General features: G+C 38.5%; 1 protein-coding gene across 1 annotated transcript in view; it reads right to left on the bottom strand.

The window, feature by feature from the left end:
* Positions 1 to 23,602, bottom strand: part of LOC136880902 (outer dynein arm-docking complex subunit 2) — a 97,801-nt gene extending 74,199 nt beyond the window's left edge. Inside the window, exons 1-3 of the mRNA XM_068229170.1 lie at positions 23,496 to 23,602; positions 11,689 to 11,824; positions 1,119 to 1,367 (exon numbers count right to left, since the gene is read on the bottom strand). Coding sequence (XP_068085271.1) covers positions 1,119 to 1,367; positions 11,689 to 11,824; positions 23,496 to 23,602 — 492 coding nt within the window. The remainder of the gene's footprint in view (positions 1 to 1,118; positions 1,368 to 11,688; positions 11,825 to 23,495) is intronic.
* Positions 23,603 to 26,055: the final 2,453 nt, after the last annotated feature.

The raw sequence follows: 26,055 nt of genomic DNA, 5'->3' as shown, positions 1-26,055 counted from the left end.
GTTTCTATAAAATGTAAAGAGATAATGTACAAGATGTAGTATATCCCTGTATATGCTTCAGAGAACTTGGACTTTGACAGCAAGAAATGAGAGTAAAATTCAGGCCAGTGAGATGAAGTTCCAGAGGAATATGGTGGGGAAGATAAGGAGAGACAGAGTAAGAAATGTTGAGGTCAGAAAAGAGATAGGGGTAGAAAAACTGAGTGATAGGATGGAGAAGAATAAATTGAGATGGTTTGGACATGTTATGAGGATGGAGGAGGGAAGGATACCAAAACAAGTGTTGGAGGCTAAGATAGAAGGAAAGAGGGCAAGAGGGAGGCTCAGAGCGAGATGGATGGACTCTGTCGAAGGATACCAAAACAAGTGTTGGAGACTAAGATAGAAGGAAAGAGAGCAAGATGGATGGACTCTGTCAAGAACAGTATAAGAAAAAGAAGAATGGACTGGAATAAAAGTACTGAAGAGGAGTTGTGGAAGGAGAGGCAATGGTGGAGAAGTGCCATGAATACCCTGACCTGGCAGGAGCTGGATAAAGGGAAATGAAAATGATAATAATAACAATTTCGTGTGGCTATTTCTAGCCGAGTGCAGCCCTTGTTAGGCAGACCCTCCGATGAGGGTGGGCGGCATCTGCCATGTGTAGGTAACTGCGTGTTATTGTGGTGGAGGATAGTGTTATGTGTGGTGTGTGAGTTGGAGGGATGTTGGGGACAGCACAAACACCCAGCCCCCGGGCCGTTGGAATAAACCAATGTAGCTTAAAATCCCCAACCTGGCCGGGAATCGAACCCGGGACCCTCTGAACCGAAGGCCAGTATGCTGACCATTCAGCCAACGAGTCGGACATGAAAATGATGATGATGATGATGATGATGATGATGATGATGATGATGATGATGATGATGATGATGATGATGATGATGATGATGATGTGGGTTTTTCTCAAATATGTAAAAAAAATGTACTAAAGCTGGATATGGAAAAATATGTTTTAAATCATTCCCAATACCCTAATTCATAAAGATAGAGAAAATGTTTAACTGTAGGTAATGAAAAAAAAAACTTATATTTGCATAGAAATCACAGTCCTGGTGATTATTATAAATGAAACTTACCTGAGATGCACACTGCTGGAGTGCTCCCATGATCGGAGTGATCAGTTCAGGATGACAAGACCTGATTGCTGCAGCCATTAGAGGAAGGACTCCTTTATTCATCAAAGTAATTTTATTTTTGGTGGAACGTGACACGGACAAAATTGCTTTAGCTGCTCCACAGGCTGCTTTCAAACGCTTCACCTCAGACTTCTTGAGGTATTCTACAAGAGTATATGTTATTTGAGGCTGCATGTCCAGCATAGATATCTGCGCACAGAGAAAAGTTTCAATAAAATTGATATTTTGGAATTATATTGCTGTACAAGATGATAATGATGATGATGATGCTCAGAAGGCAAAGGCCTTCCAAATGTGTGTAAATTCAAAAATTGACATAAATCTGTCATCACAAACAAACATGAAATATGTCTTTGGTAGTAACACAAATTATTTTTTGAGAAATAGGAACGGTTGAAGTGTCACCTTCTTTGGTACCTATAACCTACAAATACACCTAAATATGAGAATTTGGCATCAAAGTAACTTAAGCATCCAGTATATTGGATAATCTACTAATCAATATGAACAAATAAATAAGATAAAATGCCATCTTCAAGTTTCCAGTGCTTTGCCAGTCACACGTTAAAATACTTAATACCAATTCTCAAGACAATAAAGTTGTAATTACAGCAAGAAGCTACATATTATCATTCATAAGGTTCCAATTCCTGTGACCTAAAAAATCTGTATGAATTTATGTGTTATATGATCAGTTGCTTTACGCCCGTAGGTATAACCTTAAATTACCCTACACGTGCCTCCCAGGTGGTGCTAAGTAAGCAACGAAATTGGCTGCTGGACCTTAAGCTCTGCTTGACAGATATCCCAGCAAATAGAGGATACATTAATCTTCGACTACAATGACGGAATATTATTCCAATCAAAAAGGCTCTTTTCAGAGCCAAACAAAGGACATAGGGCCTACTTTGAATGTTGAGGGTATAAGTCGATCCAAAAGTGACTACCTCTTAAAACTGCTTAATGACAACCATGTAGATGTCGTACTACTTCAAGAAACACATTGCGAGAATGAAAACCAACTTCACTCTAGATGTAAACTACCAGGATTCAATCTTGTTGCAGCTACCTTCCATAAAAACTATGGCATTTCTTCGCACATTTGAAATAATATTGAGGAAGTAAAAATTCTTGACATCAGCTCTGATAACATTTTCACCACCAGGATTAAAGTTGCAGATTTGGAAATAGTAAACATTTACAAACCACCATCTCAACCTTGGTGTAATGAAGCCAACAAGAATGTAAGTCATCCGGCAGCTATTATAGGAGATTTCAACAGTAGGAGTACTTCCTGGGGGTATGGAGATACTAATTCAGATGGTCTTGGTGTGTTAGAATGGTCTGAAACAGAAAATGTTTTCCTTGTGTACGATGCAAAAGAGAGAGGTTCCTTTCACTCAGGAAGATGGAAGAAGGACACCAACCCAGACCTCTGTTTTGTTTCAAGGGATGAGCACGGAAGACCTTTACAGTGCAGCAGGAAAGTACGGAACAATTTTCCCCGAAGTCAGCATAGACCAATTCTTCTAAAAATTGGCATTGAAGTCCCTATAATAAGATCAACACCTGTACCTCACTGGAATTTTGAAAGAGCAAACTGGGAAGCGTTTACTAATGAGATGGATCACAATATCCAGTGGATTCCACCCAAACTGGATAACTATAAGTGATTTGTTAGTTTAACATGCTCCATAGCAAAGAAACACATTCCCAGAGGATTTAGAAAAGAATATATTCTCGGATGGAATAGAAAATGTGATGAGCTTTACGAAGAGTACCAAATCAGCAACAGAACAGAAGTCGCTGATGAACTATTGCAATGCCTAGATTCTGCCAGAAAAGATAAATGGAACTCAATGACAGCAAGCATGGATTTCCAACACTCAAGCAGCAGAAAAGCATGGACTCTTCTTAGAAAACTTGGAAGCTATACTCCCAAATATATTAATAAGAGCTCAGAGGTATCTCCAGTAGATGTAGCTAAAAGAATCATCAAACTATCCAAAATACCAGAAAATGTCAATAAAGATGAATCAAGAAATCTCAAGAAAGAGCTAAAAACTAGGCTAGCCTCGACTGAATCATCCCCCCAGTTCTCAGGAGAATTCACAACTGCAGAAATCTCAACAGCTCTAAAAGAAATAAAACCAGGCAAAGCAGCAGGAGTGGATGGGATATATCCAGAATTCCTGAAACATTGTGGACCTAGAACTCTACACTGGTTAGTTATGTTCTTTAATGACATCTTAAGAAGTGCTGCTTGCTTGCTTGCTTGCTTGCTTGCTTGTTGTTTTAAGGGGCCTAACATTGCAGGTCATCGGCCCACTTAAGAAGTGGTAGGCTTCCATCCTTGCTTAAGAGAACTAAAATAGTTGCCATTCTAAAAGTCTGGGAAAAGTGGAGGTAGTCCTGAAGATTATAGGCCAATAGCACTCTTAAGTATTTGCTACAAGTTAATGGAAAGAATGATTTATAACAGAATCTCACCCACAGCCTTCCAACACATACCAACTGAACAAACAGGATTCCGTCCTAACCGAAGCTGCTGTGACCAGGTCTTGGCACTCACCAGCCACATTGGGAACGGATTTCAAGACAAGAAGAAGACCATCGCTGTTTTTGTGGATTTGACATCAGCTTATGACACAGTATGGCAACAAGGGATGATTTTGAAATTCTTGAAGATCATTCCCTGTAAGAACCTTGCAACACTGCTGAACAACATGCTATGCAATAGAGCATTCAAAATACATTTAAACAGCAATAAGAGTAAGCCCTATATACTAAACGATGGTTTACCCCAAGGATCAGTTCTTGCTCCTCTGCTGTTCAGATCTATACTGCAGATCTTCCTGAAACAACTTCCAGGAAATTCATATATGCAGATGACATAGCTGCCCAATCGAGTGACTTCAAAACAGCAGAAACTACACTCACAAAGGATCTCCATAACCTGAACAAATATTTCAGTACATGGCGACTCAAACCTAACTTGAACAAAACTGAAGTAAGCTGCTTCCACCTAGACAACCAAAATGGCAACTATGTACCTCAAGTCGAATTCAAAGGCCAAAAACTTAAGTATAACCCATGTTCAAAGTATCTGGGCGTTACAATGGATCGGACACTTTCATACAAGCAACACCTCTCTAACACTGCAGCCAAAATAAAAATAAGGAACAACATATTACACAAGCTCAGTGGAACAGGATGGGGAGCAAATGCGACAGTACTACAGACATCAGCTCTTGCCTTGATCTATCCAGTTGCAGAATACTGCTGCCCTGTGCGGCTTAACAGTGCATATACTTCAAAAGTTGATACACAACTGAATGATACCATGAGAACAATATCAGGCACCATCAAAACGACACCCCTAAAATGGTTACCCGTTTTATCCAACAACCATCCCCCTTACATACGAAGAGAACTGGCTCTTGTAAGAGAATGGCAGAAATGTCGCAGTAATCCTCAACTGCCCTTGCATCAGGACTGCAACCCTCAGAAATCGAAGAGATTAAAGTCCAAAAACCCATCGTGGAAGTTAGCTGAGAAGCTTCTGAAAACAATGAAGAATGGACCTCTTCAAATCCTGACCACCTGGGTTTAATTCACCGTCCTTGTAGAGCTCCTCCTGGTTTCAACTTACCGAGAAGGGAATGGACATCTCTAAACAGAATCAGGACAAACCATGGAAGGTGTAAATTCTGGCTTCACAAATGGCGAAAATCTGAAGACCCATTCTGAGACTGTGATAATGTGCCTCAAACCATCCAGCACGTTGTTATGGACTGCCCAAAAAGAAGATTCAATGGATCTGTTCAAGAATTACATAGTGCCTCTACAGAAGCAGTGGACTGGTTGAAAAATCTGGACATTAAGTTTTGAATGCTGACCTGTAAATTACATACTTAATTAAGAAATATGTATTTATATGTATTTATAATGTATCCTTGTTTTGCGATATGAAATAAATAAACTGTATCATCTATTCACAAAAGCTAGAAATTTGTTGAATTAACTTAGAGACCCAGTAAACTTATGAATATCAGTTTTTTTGTTTTTAATTAATTCAGTTAGATTTTGTGTAGAAGAGTGGAATGCCGAAATTGGAACTTAAAAATCTCCATTTTCTTGTGTGATATGAAGATCCTAAGTTTTAGGTAGGGGACACAGCTGTTGCTTTACGACATGATATCGCGTACCACTTCCGTGCCTATGAGCCTTTCTTGGTGTTAGCACATTGTTTGTAATTAATGATCATGCCCAGAAAATATGAAGCCTCATCATTTTGAACCAAAGTACACAACATCTTGGCTAGAAAATGAACCACCGGGCCACACAGTGAGGGGCGCACGGCTGTGAGGCTTGCATCTATTGTCAGGAGCCCTGAAGATGGTTTTCCGTGGTTTCCCATTTTCACACCAGGAAAATGCTGTGGCTGTACCTTAATTAAGGCCACAACTGCTTCCATCTCACTCCTAGGCCTTTCCTATCGCATCGTTGCCATAAGACCTATCTGTGTCGGTGTGATGTAAAGCAAATAAAAAAAGAACCACTGGCATCTGTTATTTCGGAAATACAGTGAAAAACCAGCTGGTGTAATTGCTGACATTGTGAAGCAATGCCCACTGCTGCTGAAAGTTTCTGCTTAAAGAGAGTGAAACAATAAATGAAATGCACGGAAGTGTGATGTGTATTGTTTGACACAAGGACTATTCTAATGTTGTGTTAAATTACAATGTGTTAAATACCACACTTTGTCTTCATATGGATAAAATGAATATTGCCTATGTGAGGAAAAGACTGGCTGTGAAAACTAATGCTACCTGGTGGTCCATAGCCTTTCACCATTTTGTATACTGGGTCAATTCATGGATTCCTTTAGGAAGAGTTATACAGTACCATCTTGTGTTGTGAAGGCAATCCAAGAACAATATCCCCGAGAAGAAGGTACATACTTAGTAGGTTTCCAGGCTGCTGAGGGGCAAGAATCAGAATACTTTGATTAATAACAAATTTAAAAGTAGGTACCTATATTTAGAATATTTCAAAATACTTCATAATATATGTAGCATTGCAACAGGAACAGATTTCGTTCTCCTCATATTTAGTATGGGCACAGAACCTCCTTTTAACACGTTTTCTATTTTGTCTCAGGAGTTCAGCTTTATATTTAATAATACTTGATAGTTCATTGTCCTGCTCTCTGAAATGCATAGAGCATATGAAACTTTGTTGGGTTGGTGAGAAATTAGCGCGACTAATGTTTTATAGTTAAGTGCAATATCTCTCTGGAGATTTTTCTCGATTGGGGAATCTGTGAAAACCGACACCCTCTTTCATCAATATTTTTGAAGTATTTGTGTGGTTGCAACCATACATCATCATCATCATCATCATCATCATCATCATCATCTTATACCAGTTGTATAGTATCATTTGAAGTAATTCCACATACTGTATATCAGTTGACTATATTTGTAAGTAGTACAGGAGATATTATAAGTAGAATTTTGTAAACAATATAAATTTATTAAGGATGAGCCGTGTGTTTAATAGAAAAAATTGTTAGCGTAAATTGTGTAATATTGTATTATAGGAAAATTTTCTTCTCTTGTTAATTTAATATTTAGTGCTTGAAACAATAATGTATTTTAGTGTACCATTTGCCACCGAGGTGGACACCTCATTTGCAAATAAAGATATTTTGAATTTTGATTTTGATCATTGTACAGTTCCAGTTTCCTGAGTACTGTTAATGAGCCTCTTCCACTTCTTCCTGTCCATATACAACTTGTCATGGAGAACATCATCCTCTGTTCATCCTCTGGCAACTAGATTAACTTTGATCATGTCCATCCATCAGGTTTTAGATCTTCCTGCAGGTCTTTTCCCCTCCACCTGTCTTTCCAAATTTATTCTGGCTGTTCTTGTAGGCTCCGTACTCATCACATGCCCATACCACCGTAGTCTGGATGTGCCAATTCTGTCTAGTACGGATTTCTTTATTCTGGCTTCTTTCTTCACCTCCTCATTTCTTAACTTGTCCATCTTGGTCTTTTGGATGGTTGATCTAAGAAATTTCATCTCTGATGCTTGGAGTCTTAATGAATCTCCCTTTGTGAGGGTGCACGGTTCAATACCATAGGTCAATATTGGTATGAAATAGTTGTTAAACATCATCAGTTTGGCCAGTTTTGGAATCATGTCATCCCATGACATGTTGGCAGAATTCAGCTCCCTTTTGCACTCTGTTTGTAATTTCTTTTCTGACCAAATTATCACTGAAGATTACACTTCCAAGGTAAGGAAAACTATCCAAACACTCTAGCTGGTGGTCTCCTAGTTTTACACTTGCTGGATGCCCTTCTCTTTTGACTGCCATTAACACTGTCTTGGTCTTGCTGATGTTGAGATTATATTCCTGGAACTGGGATTTCCATACGTTGAGTCTGATCTGTACTTCCTCTTCTGTTTCACCCCAAATCACAATTTTATCAGCAAAGGCCACTGCATTCAGTTCACCTAACTTTTCCTTGAAGTTCTTCATTATACTGTCCATAACAGTGATGAACAGTAGTGGGGACAGTGCACTTCCCTGTTGAACTTCACTCTTGGTCTCAAACCATGATGATTGACCTTCCCCAATTTGTACAGAGCTAGTACAGTCTTTGTACAACATCTGAATTTTCCTTACGAGTACTTCAGGCACATTTCTTTTCCTCAGGCACTCCCAGATCTTATCTCTTATAACACTATTATAGGCCTTTTCTATATCTAGGAATATAATGACTAGGTTCTTGCCTTTCTCCCAATACTTTCCCATCAGCATGTGGGTGCTAAAAATTAGATCCATTGTTGATCTGTTACATCTGAATCCATATTGCTACTCCTCTAACTGTGGTTCAATGATGGTTCTCAATCTCCTTTTCACTTAGGTATCGTTTACAGTAGTTAAATATGCTGAACCAACAGTTGCACTGTCTGCTTCTGCTGCATTTCCTAATAAAAGGTGGCTTGCCAACAATTATCTCACTCATTCAAGCGCTGTGGCCATTTTCTGCTTATGTCTCCTGAACAATATAAAATAATGCAATAGGGTTTTCAGCGTGTTGATTAAAATTTAATCTTGTGGTCAATCATCATCATCATCATCATCATCATCATCATCATCATCATCATCTGCAGTTTCCAGCTGTTGGCTGGGTCTGCTTCTTGTGTTCAATGAGTTAAGCAAATAAAACTCCAAAATAAGTTGCCTGGGCCTTAAAGTTTATAAAACAAGACCAGAAATCTGGACTCTAGTCATTAGATCATCAGCCTAGAGGCAGGTTGGATCATCAAACAGCATCACCAAAAGTTATGTGTTTATAAGACAACTATACAAAAACCACTGTTGACACCAAGATGATGAGTGAGGTAGTTTGTCATTGTTTTCCTTACTGGCCAGAAAGTGCTGTTACAGCTCTATGGGTAATACCTTTTGTAACACTCTTAGGCACTGGTCATGCTCCGTATGTCATTACTCAGCACCAAACATACCTCGGCACTTTCTATAATTTCATATCCATGGATGACAGAGGGTGTTTGGTGGAAACTACATTTAGCTCTGGCCAGTGCCAAGCAATAGATGCAAAAGTATTTAATCCATCAAAAAATGGTAAGACGTGAGGAATTATTAGTATAAGTGAGTAATAAATCATTGACTTAGCCTATGGAATAGGAGGAAAAACTCTAATTCAGAAAGGTGGAAAGAATAAAAATTTTCTTTCCTTCTCCTTCTATGTCTTCAACTATTAACCTGTAAGGATGTACATATGGGTAAAAATTACCCAGGCGAAATTGAAATGTATATTTCCTTTATTTCTAATGTACTCTTCAGGCCTCCTCTCCAACCCTTCCAAATATAATGACCTTATCAGCTGCACAGATTTGTTGGTTCTGCTCATGTATGATAGAAACATTGACTGGGTAAATTTCACCCTGTGCGCACTCATACACTTCAGAATACCTTTTTTGTTTATTGTTAACTACTTTATTTTTACAGGCGAATAGTGCAATAAGTATTATTAGGTGAGTGTACTTTATGGTACCTGTGCATTTTTTGGCATGTTTTGTAACCGTACAACAGGGTTACAGATTCCATTCAGTATTTATTATTATTATTATTATTATTATTATTATTATTATTATTATTATTATTATTATTATTATTATTATTAACCCGATTCATTAGATTTTATATTCTGTTTCTCATCATTTAGACTGTAATAATTAGGTATCACACATATTATTGTATTTAATCATAGGTTAAGTGAATATGTTTGTAATTATGCTGTATATTAGTAAGTGAGATTTGTTGGTTTGATATAGTCATCCTGTGGCTTGTAACTCTAGGCAGATGTGTTGGCAGAGTATTTTGTAATCAAGGCTATGTTTAACTGAGAATGTTATGTGCAAGTAGGTTTTCCGGTGACTCATGCCGCATAGTCACTGTAATCCGCTTGGGTACGCTTATACGACACATGACTGATGACATCAGTGCGTGGGCACGTGATTGCGACCAAGTGTCAGTATTCGCCAGCTACTGTATGTTGAGCTGGATGGGATGAACAGAGAGTAGGGAGATGAGTCGTCATCGCGAGGTTATAAAAGTTGATGCGACGGTGGTGAGAGGTATCAGATCATAGGTATCAGTCAGATGTATCAGATGGAAGAAGTGGTCTTAGAGTGATGGTCAGAGCTAAGAGTTGTGTTTGAAGAAGTAATAATCGAGGAGGTCTACAAGTGGTGGTTGTATCCGAGCAGAGACATCATCTTCTTGTGAGGATGGACTTCACAAGATGTTTCAATAATATTTTCCAATTTCTTATAATATATTGAGTGGACGTAATTACATTGGAGCTCCCTACACGTGTACATGGTATGTAGGCCAACTCCTTGTTATATAAGAAGATAACAGCAGACGGCTCCCGACTTCAGCTCATAGGTTTTCCCAAGAATTTCAAGTTCAACAGCGGTGTATGCAGACATCAGGTAATTAAAGCATCAGACATGTTATGCATTCATAACATGAAGAAGAATGTAATCAGCGGCGATATCACATCTCACTTCAAGTTCATGCCAATAGTTTTTTTTGTTTAGATTAAATTTTCTTTTTCATATTACCGCAAATCTCACTAGATATATTTTTTTGTTAAATTAAAAGACGTCAATGCTTGTTCATTGTGACGTAAATTATAGTCATAAACTCAGTTTTATTTTAATTATAATAAGTGATTCCAGTTCCATGTACAATCCTCAATTGTGGAAATGCAACAGTAATTTAATATTGTCCTGATCCATATCCCTGTATATTGCCAAATATGTGAGTTTATCACCTCACGCCTTGAGATAATTGATATAAGAGGTATGCTCTACCAAATTTTGTTGTTTTTATTTAAAAAGCAACTGGCACTCAAACAAATGTTATGTATATTGTGTGAAGGAGATGAAGGTATAAGAGTAGTGGTTGGAGTAGCCACAGTTTATCCAAAATATAAGTGAATGTATTATTCTATGATGCAGAACAAAATTATGAAACTGTTGCTGCCAAGAAAGAGAGCGACATCGAGGTTAGTCATGACTCAGAAATTGACAATGTCAAAGAAAGGGATCAGGCATGTTCTTAATAGGTTTATTTCCTCTTCAGGAATTAAATGCTATTTCAAATGCTCAAGTCATCTAAACATTCTGTCAAAAGTGTTTGAAAATGCCATCCTTGGATCTCACAAACGAACACTTGGCATCAAGAAGTAAAAAGCTGACTAAAAGAACAAATCTCCGAAGTTGTATTCCGTGGCTTTCTGGAAAATATAAGGAAAGGAAAAGTACAGTCCTCAGAATGCGTCAAGCAGGAAAATGAAACCAGTGTATGGAGAATGTGTGGAACAAGTGAATGAGCAACAGGAAGTAATGGACCAGGAGTGAAATGAACACCCGCTACAGTTCTTACCCTCTTCTCTTCCCTCTATACCCAATGGATGTATCATATGTGACTCTTTTGATACAGAAAGTGTGCGTCTAATACAAGGGCAGTAAATAAAGTAGTGGCAATATTGATAGAATGCAAAGTCTATTAACTTTTGCCAAATGTTGGAAAGCCGTTGGGACTGTTGATGACAGTGATGGAGTGTCCTACTGTGCGGAGTGCAGATGCCACGTCAGGAAATCTGCGGCCTCGGAGGGGTTCCTTCAACTTCGGAAACAGATCAAAGTCACAAAGACTCATGTCTGGTGAGTACGGAGGGTGTTCCAAGACCTCCCAATGCCACCGTTGCAACAAGAACTTGACAATACTTGCGACATGACAACGTGCGTTGTCATGCAACATGATAGGACAATCATCTTGCAATAAACTTGAATGTTTGCGCCGCAAAGCTGGACGCATATGTCACTCCAGAAATTGGCAATAGTAGTCACTGCTGATGGTTTGTCCCTTAGGCACAGCATGCGTAAGAATTACACTCTCGTAGTCGTATGGCACAATCAGCACAAGCTTCACCTGACTGGGTTCCTGTCGAAACTTCTGCAGACATGGTGAACCTGGGTTACGCCATTCATTTGATTTCAGTACCAAAGGACTTTTATTAGGAATCCACCTAATCAAGACTACATTACACTGTACACAAAATCTTATCCTGTCTCATAAGAACTAGTACCAGTTTTGGTCAGTGTGTGACCATCTTCAGCTACATAATTAAAGTGATTTAAAACTAAACATAACACACATAAACAATAATATGACATACAAAATCTAAAATTTTATTTTGTGAGCATTCTTTACAATGTCATCTTTGGTATAGTCTCTGTTGATTTAGATTAGGAAAAACATCCACATTGTGCTATTGTTGAGGCTCCACCAGCATTTTTCTTCAATATAATAACCAAGTGTCATTGGTGTCAACAATAGTCAACAATAACTCAGGTAAATTTGACTGACCAAGTGTAATACATCATTTGGTAATTCATCAACGACATAATTGTAAACAAGTTTGTTTGTGATATTATAACATATTAATGATGGGCTACGTTAATTAACATAGTTTTGTATTGGTGCGTGGGCGACCGGCTATGTAAATCAATGTTTTCTCACATTCCTTTATTCTTGTGTGATTTTATCCTCTCCGCCATTTATTAATCAAAATATTTTGTGTTGTTTATAAACCAAAGTCTTTGTTGATCGGAATTTAGATAGATATATTCTTTCCTTGACAATGCTTTTAGCGCAGGAAGTGTGGTTTCATAACACTCAGTACTGCGTGACCGAGTGTAATGTCAGCATGGCGCGCCGTTGCAAAGACAGCTTGAATGATGATGAAATATTTGGAGAATTGCATGCTGATAGTTATCTGATGTCCCTTGTGATTGTGAAAGTGTAAGTATCAGTGATTGTGAAGATGTGTGCTGGTCAACATAAAAATATACGCGTGGAAGTGAAAGTGTGACATTCAGTTCAGACGAGTCTGTTGACGGCGACAATAATACGAGTGAAGATGCCAGTTATAGTAGTGACAGTGAGGTTGATGGATGGGCAAATAAGAATGAAACAGTGTCCTAGAACCATTTACATGTATTTATATTTCATCCTACTTCTCATGCTAAGTGTGCTTCTATTGCCGGTCCACAGGAAAGACTGGAGTAGCGCGCGCCCAGACAACAATGTGTTAAGTCATGAATGTGCCATACTTTTTTATTGACTAAAATGTTGTTGAAAACACAGTGAGATTACTTGTTTATAAAGACAATCAGAGCTTTTTAGATTTTTTAAAGTATACAGTATTTATAATTCATAGGACAAATTCCAAGAAGCTTCAATGATAGCACAATGTGGATGTTTTTCTTAATCTAAATCAACAGAAACTATACCAAAGATGACATTATAAAGAATGTTCACAAACATTGTTTTAGGTTTTGTATGTCATATTATTGTTTATGTGTATTGTGTGTAGTTTTCAAGTCACTTTACATTATGTAGCTGAAGATGGTCACACAGTGACCGAAACTGGTGTCAGTATGTGCTACACTGTTTGATGACTGAGACCAACCTCTACAGATAATTCCCGGGCAGTCCACTGATGGTCTACGGAAATGAGATCACTCACGATGTTAATCTGATCTTGAGGAATGGACGGCTGACCTGTGCGGTGGAAATCCACAGTCTCATTCCTACTTGCATGAAACACTTTGACCCATCATGCTACCATCCTAATAATGCATTCTCGTAACAGGCTTCATGTAATCTTCGATGACGTTCTGATGCATTTTTGCCACAGGCAACCTCAATTTTAATCCATGAACTCTGATCACCTTTTGAAAACATGCTCTAAAGCAGTAAAATTGACACTCTTTACTCCAGTGCCACACAGCAACAACACTCCCAACTAGATGCCTGTCAAATGCTCACTGCACATTGACAACAGTGCCATCTGACTGCTCCCATATCCTATTTACACATGCCTGATCTCCTGCAAGTGTCTGGACTAAGTTGTTACTACTTTATTTACAGCCCTCGTATAAATGATGTAATATAAACAACTGAGAGATGCCAGTGTATGTGTAAGCATTATAAGAGCATGAATATTTCAATATCCATTCTTATTCACAAGTTGCACATTGCCATAATTACTCCAAAACTATTTAAATTGATTTACTACATAAATGTATCATCATTTACATGGTTTTCAATAATTACAATTTAGAATTAAGGAAGATTTTTTGCTTGTGGGTAATGTTCACCTATTGCATGTCCTTGCATCTCAACAGTGTGTGTGTATTCTGCTGGGTTAACCTCTTCAGTGGCACGCCTGAGATATTCTCGAGTGGTGCAAGCTTGCCCATAACGTCACCGCCCGAGAAATTCTCGTTTAGCTGCAGTGTTCATTTCGTGATCGCCCAATAATTTCTCGGGTACTGTAATCTCTTTGGAAAGCATTTTCCAGCATTCCCAACAGATGGCGAGAGGGTTTCCAGCTGTATTCGTGAAGCGTCTGGCCTAAAATATGCCTTATATTCTCTACTTTATATATGAGATCTCTGGCCAGCTGACGAGCTAAACAGAAATGGTGAGCACGAAACGGAAGAGATGTTTGTCTGAAGACAAAGTAGGGAACTACATCAAAGATGAATCTCTAAGTGACATTGGTATTTCTGATAGTAGTGATAATATTTCTATTGATTCTTCGGATGATGACCTCCTTAGTATTTCTAGTGAAAGTGCGGAAGATATTACATCAGAAGCTAAGTTGATTGTAGGGGATGTTGAATATACATTCATGTGGAAAAAGTGTAAGGCTGGGGATAGTGTGCTATCTAGAGTTCGGGCCAGGTAGGAAGACATCCGGTGAGGGGAAGTGTGCGAGTGAGAAAGCAGAGCTGTGGGAGCGAGAACGCTGACTTCCCCTTCTCGCTCAGTGTTGTGGCGATGTACAGTTGACCCGAAATATTTGTTATAACTGACATGTAACACTCCGCAGATTTTCAGTTAGTGGAATTCCCTTCCGGCTGTAAATTACAGACATACCTAGCCGAAATGAATGAATTTAGAAGTGTTATAGATGACAGATAGATTGAAGGAGTTAGACCATAATTTAACCTCTTATTACAGTATCTGTCAAAATCGTTTCCGTGTATCAATTTGCGTAGTCCTTATTTTTAAATTATAATTTAATATAAAATTAACTTTACGACGCTGTAGATATACAGTGTAGAATATGGTTTGCTATAACACCAGGCATCATAACCTGAGCTACGTCATGTAAAATAACTCGGTAATAATAATAATAATAATAATAATAATAATAATAATAATAATAATAATAATAATAATAATAATACGCTACAAGAAAATTGAAAACTTTCAGAAACTATGCGAAGGAGGAGGATAAACTTTTACGGCCATCTTCTCCTCAGAATGAACTCTATGATTAACCGAACAAATCTTGACTTCTTCCGTAACCCAAAACAAAACCGAACTGGTTTAAAGAAACTGAAAAAGACATGGTAGAATTAAAAATTACAGAAAATTCACTATTCAGTCGAACAGCTAAAGTAATAACTAAAGAAGAAAACATAACGTTCCAAAACAAATCTACATTAAAAGCCAAATCTATTATCTCGGAAGACAAGAAGAAACGAAGATCAGAAAGAATGAAGAAATACTGGGAACTAGGAAAAGAACAACACACAGAGAAAGAATTGATTCAACATACCCCAAAGAGGGCGAAACGAAGTAATAATAATAATAATAATAATAATAATGTCCGCCTCTGTGGTGTAGTCGTTAGCGTGATTAGCTGCCACCCCCGGAGGCCCGGGTGTGATTCCCGGCTCTGCCACGAAATTTGAAAAGTGGTACGAGGGCTGGAACGGGGTCCACTCAGCCTCGGGAGGTCAACTGAGTAGATGTGGGTTCGATTCCCACCTCAGCCATCCTGGAAGTGTTTTCCGTGTTTTTCCACTTCTCCTCCAGGCAAATGCCGGGATGGTACCTAACTTAAGGCCACGGCTGGTTCCTTCCCTCTTCCTTGTCTATCCCTTCCAATCTTCCCATACCCCACCAAGGCCCCTGTTCAGCATAGCAGGTGAGGCCACCTGGGTGAGGTACTGGTCATTCTCCCAATTGTATCCCCCGATCCAATGTCTCACGCTCCAGGACACTATCCTTTAGGCGGTAGAGGTGGGATCCTTCGCTGAGTCTGAGGGAAAAACCGACCCTGGAGGGTAAGAAGATTAAGAAAGAAATAACAATAATAATAATAATAATAATAATAATAATGATAAGTACTTTTGCTTTAAGGCGAGAAAGCAGTGTTAGACTATATGATCGTTTGTCCCTAGCTCCTTAATGCCAATATTTTGTTGCTTTCTTGTAAAATAAGAAATGTGACTTAACGATATGACATATATAATTGTTCTCAGGTAGAGAAACAAAATATAATTCATAAAAGGAAACACCATAAAGGGTCTACATATGCTGAGTAACAACGTATGTATACGAAGATAACTTAAATGGCACTAGAAATAATAAGTAATAAAATAATGACACTATAATTATTCACAAAATGAGCACATTCTTGTTTTATTATGTCCACTTCATCCCTTCAATTCGACTGAGTCATCCGTCATCACTTCTGTCGTCCTCACCGGATGACGTGTCGTCGGCTCCCAGCTGGATCGCAAAGGACACCACAATGTCTTGAAAATGTTCCCCATCCCTTATGTTCCAGTCTTCGGCGGATATTGACGCGAATTTCTGTCTAGTGAGTTTCTCTACGTCGTCAATAGTGAAGGTGACGTTGTGAGAAGCTACCCAGTTCTTCACTTTTGCCCACATTATTTCAGTACTGTTTAATTCAGGGTGATAAGGGAGCAGTCGAATTACCGAGTGTCCGGCTTGTGCAGTTTGATAAGCTCATAAAGCTCGTGTTTGTACATCGTCTCACGGTGTGGAATGTTCCTCTTCACTAGCCAGGAGAACATCGTCACTTTACGTGAGCTGGAGGTTGGAGCACTATCTACTTCCTTGTTGTGATATGACGCGTAGTCATTCACGAGAAAACTGCGAGGTGGAAGTTATCTTTCATATCTTTCATTCTCTTAAAAAAAGAAGTCACTATTCATGTCATCGTGGTAGTCGCCACTCTTGTTGTCAGACTTCCAGATTAGCAGACAGTTCTCGATGAAATCCATTTCACCGCCAGCATGTACAACTATCCTTCCGCCCGATGCTGGGCATTTTTTAATAAACAAACCTTCCGTATTTTATCTCATGTTTTTCCATTAGGATGCGCTTGTTAGTGTTAGTTTTTTCCTGATGATAGCCTAATGATCGAAGAATTCGCTTGACGCTAGTATTGGATCCTTTGAACTTTAAGACTTTACCTAACTTTGCACGAATTTTTGAAACTGTAGGTAAACATTTCTCATCTAAATAAAAATTGCTAACAATACGACGTACAGCACCTTCATCAAAGTCGTCCAATCCAGTAATATTCTTTGTGCGCATTCTGTTTTTGTTTGGTGTTTCAAACAGACTATCCATAGGTTTTCCTAATTCTTTCGTTTTTCGCTCTTAATCCGTACCAAAGAACTTTCTGACACTCCAACAGCTGCTGCTACTCTTTCTGCACTTTTTTACAATCTATTACGAACTTTTCTTCCATTGCCTCCCTTTCCATAAAGTCTATAACATTCAAGATTGCTGCAAGAGTCTGACTCTTTAGCACCTTACTATGCACGCTACTTTTAACGCCTTCCATACTGTCACAGATAGGCCTAACGTACACCACCACTAACCACAGTTACTACTCAACGGGAAATTAGAAAGCAGAGCGCGGCAGTTGAGTATAAACTTATGCACTGAACTGTCCTTGTAGCAGGAGCTCTGTTAGGAGGGGATACGCTACGCGAGACAGTCCAAAGTGCGCATGCGCTCCCAGATGTCTTCCTAGCTGGCCCGATCTCTAATATAATTCCATTTACGGGAAATCTTGGTGTAAGGGTTGGATTATTACCAAGGGTGAGTTCGATTGACTGTTTTGAACTGTTTCTAACAGATGAAGTTGTAAATTTGACAGTGATCGAAAAAATCCCATATGCTAAAATTGCAATGGCACAGTTTTGGAAAGAAATAAACTGTTATAGAATTTGACAGTTTGTTGCGTTAGTGTTGTTGATGGGAATAATACAAAAGCCTGAAATTAAAATGTGTTGCTCACAGGATAGTATTCTCTAAACTCCAATATTTTATGAAATCATGTTACACGCCTACTGTAAAAAAGTTAAATAGAGTGTAAAGTAAGTTTTTATTAACCTTGAATAATATATGAATGTGTTCCCTTAATTATTGTTACTCATTCTTGCTATGTTAAATAAATAATTTCCTCCGAAAAAACCCTCACTTTTCTGGCACAGGCGGTCTGCCAGAAACCGCCACTGAAGGGGTTAAGGTGGTCATAGTTATCCTAAGCACCTACCAGCTGCTATCTTGACAGACCGCGATCACAACTCTTATGTCTTGGGATTTACAAAGCGACCTCGCCAATGTGGCCCCACCGATTTGATCCATTTTCAGTATTCTTGTAGGCTATGGCAAGTTCAAATTGCAAGAAATTATGAGAAAATAGAATTTAAATATTTTGATAGGGCTTCACAAGACCAGCATGCGACACATTTACACAACATACGCACTGCTGTGCAGTGAGTAGCTCTCCATTTTGCAAACTCCTAATTCATGGATTGAACTCACCTCTTAAGTATTTTTGTGGGTTTATTTTAATGTTCAATTTGTATGTTATTTGCATTACAAGCATGCGAAAGAAATGAGCAGTAGTACATGTTTAACAAAATTGTTTGACTAACGTGCGAATTGTCATCTGCTTCTCTGTGGGAAATTGTATGTAAAGAATTGGAATTATGAGTACCTTATTGTTAAATAGTTTCAAGAACTATGTAGGTACAGTGATAACTAATGATAACGAGTTTGGTATTTTAATGGAATACCCAGTATTTGAGCTGTTTTTAAAATTTTATGTTTGGCTAAAGGATTGTGACAAAAGCATTCACAAAATCTTTTTCATATGTCATCATCGATATATTTGTAATATGGTATTCACTGTTGCACTGTCAGGTCAGGTACATCCTGCTACCGTATGCGACAGTAGACGGTACTACCTGCGACTGTCTGGCCAAGGGTTGGGCGGCCGTTACCAAACCTGACAGACTAAGGGAGGACCAATGGCTATGGGCAGAGGAGGTCACCCTAAGGGGGCTTGTTGAAGCCTTTGTGTAGGAAATGACATATAAATTGAACAGGAAGATGCTGCCTTGCAGATTTGGCAGGGGACTGCTAAAGCTAAGGGAGATAACCCTGACAGAAAATCTTCTCTAATGTTAGGCCTAGCAAGTCAGTTGGAGAGTAATTGCAATCACTTTCAAGACAAATACGAGCCTCGGATCGAAGAACTCAAGACAACGACAACAGCTAGTTGCGTATGATGGCTTACAGCCTGAAGCTTCACCAGCTATGAAACCCAAATCAAGACCCAGTTGCCGGATTGGAACCTTGAATATTCTAACACTGACAAACAAAGGAGCGGGAGACCGTCAATTTCCATTGAGATAGTCGTGAAGGTTGAGCAAATCATGCGTGAAGATCAGCGGATCACCCTGGATGCATGCTGACTGAAGACCACATGCGCCAACAAGTTGATTCTTTCTGCGCATATCTTCAACGTTTTGCAGCCGAACAGGACAACTGTTTGGACTTCATTGTCACAGGTGATGAAACCCGGGCATTCCACTTTACACCTGAGACCAAGCAACAATCACGCCAGTGGTGGCATCCCTCTTCACCAAAGCCGCAGAAATTCAAGCAAACACAGTCTGCTGGTAAAGTCATGACAGCTGTGTTTTGGGATCCATAAGGGGTATTGTTGGTCGACTTTATGACCGCTGGGACCACAATTAACGCTGACAGGTACTGTGAGACCATGAAAAAACTCAGACGGGCAATTCAGAACCAGAGGAGAGGAATGTTGAGCAAGGGCGTAAACATTCTCCATGACGACGCTTGCCCGCACGTCGTCCAGCAAACTGTTGCTCTCCTGAAACAGTTTCAGTGGAACATCATCACCCACCCACCCTATAGTCCCAACTTGGCGTCCAGTGACTATCACTTGTTCCCCAAGTTGAAAGAACATTTGGCTGGAAAGCGATTCAGCACCGATGACGAGGTGAAAGATGAGGTTCACAACTTCCTGAACAGCATGGCGGCGAGCTGGTATGACATGGGCATACAAAAACTGTCACAGCATCTAAAAAATGCATCGACCAAAATGGTTATGATGTAGAAAAATAGCTAAGTGTTCAAGCTGTAAAATGATGTAAAACATTATGGAAATAAACAGGTCTATGTATTTATAAAAAAATAGGAGATCTTATTTTTGGGATCACCTTCGTATAGAGACATAACCCTTCTATCTCATGGGTTAAAAGTATATGAGAGAACCAGGAGAGAAAAATAAGAAAATTTGTTGAACCTTAACTTGAGGAAGAACAACATGGATTTAGAGCGAACAGATCAATGCTAGACCTCATTTTTTTGACAAGAATGCTTTTTGAAAAATACTGGGATAAGAATAGAATGGTTATAGCTGTATTCTTGGATAATGAGAAGGCATATGATCATTTATCATGTAAGCACATATGGGAATTTCTGAAACGTCCAGAAGTGCCAGATTAGATTATAGCTTGAGTAAAACAACTATATCAAGAGCAAAGAGCTGTGTGCAGATTCAAGCAGCCGGGCCAAACTATTTTGAAACCAAGAGCGGAGTCCAACTAAGAAGTTGTCTATCACCACTTCTCTTCATTACTATAATGGATGCAGTTATAAAAGCAGTGAAAATGAAGGATCAGACAACAAATGCACTTGTATTTTCTGATGATGTTATGCTATGGGGTGAGATAGAAGCAGAAGTTCAAGCTAAAACTAGATCTTTGGCAAGAAGAATTTGAAAGAATGAGAATGATCATCAGCCAAACTAAAACCGTTGGTTTAGTGATGAGTTGAAATCCTGAATCAGTCCACCTGCGAGTGCAAAATGAAGAAGTAGACATTAATAATAATAATAATAATGTTATTTGTTTTACGTCCCACTAACTACTCTTTTACGGTTTTCGGAGACGCCGAGGTGCCGGAATTTAGTCCCTCACGAGTTCTTTTACGTGCCAGTAAATCTACCGACACGAGGCTGACGTATTTGAGCACCTTCAAATACCACCGGACTGAGCCAGGATCGAACCTGCCAAGTTGGGGTCAGAAGGCCAGCGCCTTAACCGTCTGAGCCACTCAGCCCGGCGAAGTAGACATTATCAATAACTTCAAATACTTAGGGAGCTTCACTTCTTCTGACAATACCATAAACCAAGAAATAGGCAATAGAATACAAGCTGCATCAAAATTCTACCACTCCATTCGTCAATTACTTTGGGATGGCTCATTTCCCCAAGCTCACAAGTTCATGCTGTACAAAACATATCTTGTACCAATTCTGACATATGGACTGGAAGTAGCAATGTTGACTAGATCTGCACAAAGTTGCCTACAGGCCACTGAAATGAAGTTCTTTAGGTCATGTCTCCAAAAGACAAGGAGAGACAAAATAAGGAATGAAAGTATTTGGCAACAACTTGGATTGGACAGGAGCCTGTTGGTAACCTTAGAATTAAGCATATTATGATGGTATGGACATATGAGCAGGATGGTTCCAATTAGGACCCAAAGAGCATACTATGAAAGGACTGTTGTTGGTAAGAGGCACAGAAGGAGGCCTTGTGATAGTTGGGAAAAGCAAATTTTCAAAGACCTTGCCAAACATGATGTGAATTGGCAGCAAAATGTAGAACATCAGCTGTGGATAGACAGAACAAACCTAGAAGAGGCTCGTAAACACTCGCACCTGGTTTGCTGGAGCGGAAAAATGATGATGATGATGATGATGATGATGATGATGTTGATGATGACGTTGATGATGATATTCATTGTTGTAAGATTTGTGTTGTGACAACAGATTGCTACATGAACCAGGGTTGTACTGAACATAAAAATAAGAGAAGCAGTGAAATGAAATGACGTATGGCTTCCGGAGAGGCCTGGTGCAGGTATTTCGATTTGATGCTCGTAGGCAACCTGCGCATCGTGATAATGATGATGAAGACAACACATACACCCAGTCGCCGTGACAGGGGAATTAACCAATTATGGGTAAAATTCCCAACCCTTCCAGAAATCGAACCTGGGACTTCTGTGACCAAAGGCCAGCACGCTAACCATTTAGCCATGGAGCCAGACAAGAGAAGCAGTAATTTGGTAGCATCTAACACACTAAACACAAAAACTGTGTTTATGCATCCACAAAAGAGTTTTCAAATTGTCCATCACAAAGCATATTTGTTTAACACTTATGAATGGTTCTCTGTCATCACAAGTTCTGGCCACTCACCATACATATTGTAGCATATTATGAAATATTGTTGTACAGTAGGTAGCTGATAGTGAACAATTCAGTGCATTTTTATTATACCTTTTCTGTGGAAAGTAGCAATAAAAATTACTAGGGAGGTGATCTGTGGATCACGAGCTTATCAAGCAGAGAGCTTGCTCGTTGTGTTACACATTTGTTGTGGGTAGCGTACTAGTCTTGTGAAGCACTCTCAAAATATTTAAATTCTGTTTCCACAGAATTGGGGGCAAGTTCTGTCTTGCAATTTGAACTGGTGACATTTTTGCCATGAGTTGCACATACGGTATATTGAAAATGGATCAGATCATTGGGGACACGCTGGCAAAGTTTCCTTGTTAGTACAACATACATAATCATGACCCTCTGCTTAAGGTGAGAATAAAAGATAAGATTCATGTGAATATGCTTTTCCAGAGATTTTCTTGTGTTATACTTACAGACTCCAGTAGTTTCTACAAAAGAACCTGCACAATACCTTACCAGTTTTGGAATTCCATGAATTTTTCTGACTATTCTTGCAGCTCTCCTAACTTTGCAGACATTTGCAAGTATTTCACCAGCAAAAATTTGCATAGACATTGGTTCCACACACAACATACCCACTAGTATTGAGACAATGCCTTGGTCTGTAAGGATGCGCTGAATAGTCAGATTGCCTGACATTTCATTTAAGACAGCCAAGGCACCAATCTGTGAATAAAATTCATAAGTTACAGTGTTGTTGAGTATGCAGTATTGGTAAATAATAATTTGTGATATGGCATTAATTCTCCTTATGATAAAGTTATAGTTTATGAAACAATATCTTCTTTTTTAAATAAAAGAGAAAACTGTTGGGATTTCTCTTAGTTTGAAATTTAATCATTCAACCATCTCCTTTGCACTCAAACCCTGGACTTGTTCCAACTGTAAAATTATGGATTACTATTTTTTAATAAAATAACCATACTGGTAACAAAAATTAAATATTTGTTTCCATGCCATAAATGTGTTTTTATATAAATCAGCATTAGAACATTAGCTTTTAGAAAAATACCGGTATTGCATATTTTCAGATGAACACTGTATAGGCCTACCAGTAAAATTTTGCATCAGGTTGTTCTTGCTTAATTCTTTAATTTTAGAATTATTTTAACAGTAATAATAATAAAGTTCCACAAATTTTGAAGTTTAATACATTTTAAATCAATAAAATAAAACATATAGAACCACACTATGAAATAAATTTTAAGGGTGAACTGAGTACTCATCATCATCATTATCATCATCATCATCATCATCATCGTCGTCGTCGTCGTCGTCGTCGTCATTGTCGTCATCACCACCACCATCATCATCATCCTCGTTGACCATCTCCAGTTGCCCGGGTGTGGTCTATGAGCCCCCTCCATCATTGTCAGCCCATGAACCACTGTTCTCTCATAATCTTCTCCCAATCTTGTCCTCTCTCCTCGACATCTTTCTTCATCAGATCTGTCCATTTTCCTCTGGGTCTGCCCACTGGTCTTTTTCCTTTTACTTCTCTTTCATATCCTCTTCTTGCAGTCCTGCTTGTACTCATCCTTCTTCTGAATTTTTTCTATTTGTCATTTTCTCAGTGAATGGATACTACTTTCATAGGGATTGTTTAAGGTAAAGTTTGTTTTGGAAAGAATAATGAAACAGATTGACTTGTTCGACCAGTAAGATAAACACTGACTGTCTATAACTGTCAAAATACTCAAGTTTCAGTGAAAGGGGGAGAGAGAGAGAGAGAGAGAGAGAGAGAGAGAGAGAGAGAGAGAGAGAGCATGTGTGTGTGCGTGTGCGTGCATGTGTGTGTGTGTGTGTGTGTGTGTTAGCACATATGAACAGTCGCTATGCCACATATAACACTCAGTATCAAAAAGCAAGAAAACAATATGTTCATTTGAATGATACAATCGGACTAGAATCAATAGTTACATTTGGTGTGCCTCAGGGGTCAGTACTGGGACCTATACTCTTTCTGATATAGGAAAACTGATACCACTGTATTTGGTAAATTACTGTTATTTGCAGATTATATTTTCCTTTTTTTTTTAAATATAAAGATGACACTGAAGAACAAATAATGGATAAAGTACAAAGAAATTTAGATACCATCCTACAATGGGTCACTGAAAAGAATCTTGTTTTAAATACTTCTAAAACTAAATATATGTTTTTCCACAAGCCATCTTATGAAACAACCTCTTTAAATGGAGTAAAAATTAAGACTTAAGTTGTGGAAAGAATCAATTCATTTACATACTTAGGTCTAATTCTGAACACATCTTTATGCTGGAATATAGAATGTAAGATCACTGCTTTTATAGGAGTGCTGAAAAGATTGCAAGACATAGGATTAACTACACAGCAGCTTAGAAGCATTTATTTCTCACTTATTCACTTGCATCTACTTTACATGAATGTAATTTGGGGGTTATGCAATAGAAAAAAAAAAAACAAAGAAGGGGCTTAAGATTAATTTATAAACACAACTTTTTGAAGTGCTCCATTGAGATATACATAGATGCAAACATCTTACCTATCAGAATGCATAAGACATACTCCAAAGCACTACTGATGTACAAACTTAAAAATGGTATTATCTCCTTAAATACAGAAATCAGGTACAGGAAAGACATTCATAACTATCACACTAGGTCAGTAGATCAGATATACACTGGTCATGTATCGTCTTCAAGGTACGGAATAAAATGTGCAGCAGCAGCATCATATAAAAAATTACTGACTGAGTTAAGAAGTATGAAACAATTTTCACTATTTAAGAAGTCTATTTTTTAGGTATTTACTAGTGGACCTGTGCTGCTCCACAGCATTCATTACAAATAGGTCAGGTAACTCATCTTGGCATGCGTGTCATAGTCATATTGTTTTGCCTGCCCTTTCCGGTAGTTTTATGAACATTTGATACCGGTATATATTAAGTGATTCATTCGTAATGTAGTTTATAACACTTCTTTCCATACAATATTCACTGTGCTTAGACCATTTGTGCATATCTGGATCTTAACATTTTCAAATGATCTTGCCTGAGATAGTGCCACATACAATTGGCCATGACAGAATACTGGTTCGGGTAAGTAGACACCCATTTTTTCAAGAGTTTGTCCCTGTGCTTTATTAATGGTCATACAGAAGGCTAGTCATCTTGATACCTTGCCGTCTGTGTGTACCATGACTGTTTTCTCTTAGCAGTATGTACATTATTAGGAAAATTTTGCCATCTGTTGAGTATATTTAGAAGCTGGGAAAGTCAGAGAATCAAGGAGAATCTAGCAGAGAATAATATTCTTCCATGATCAATGGCTTGACAGATAGTAATCAAACATGGCTGCATGCAATCACATTACTAAGGATGAAATCCACATGCAGTAGAACCCCACTTAACCGAACTTCGCTTGACCGAAACCCGGCTTAACCAAAATGCTCTGGCAAATTTGTATTTTAATATTTTGTTTTTACCCCCTCGTTCTTAGTCATCGATATTAGTAATTCTCTTGCTATATGTGACGTGAGCTACTAGGCAAACCCTATTTTTATATCATGACTTATACCAGAATGCACGTGTAGCATAAAACAAAACAGTTTGTTTCTTACCATCTAGTTCATTCCATGATATATTTTTTCTTGAACAAGCAGGAATTATTATTATTATTATTATTATTATTATTATTATTATTATTATTATTATTATTATTATTCATGAAGATTATGTAGACTGTGGTTAACGTTGCTTCGGTTGCGGGAGTTTCATCTTGTCTACTGCTCAGACTATACTG

The sequence above is a fragment of the Anabrus simplex genome, chromosome 9 (assembly GCF_040414725.1).
Source record: "Anabrus simplex isolate iqAnaSimp1 chromosome 9, ASM4041472v1, whole genome shotgun sequence".
NCBI classification, from domain to species: Eukaryota; Metazoa; Arthropoda; class Insecta; order Orthoptera; family Tettigoniidae; genus Anabrus; species Anabrus simplex.
The sequence above is the reverse complement of the archived record's forward strand: the minus strand, read 5'-3'. Positions and strand labels throughout refer to the sequence as shown.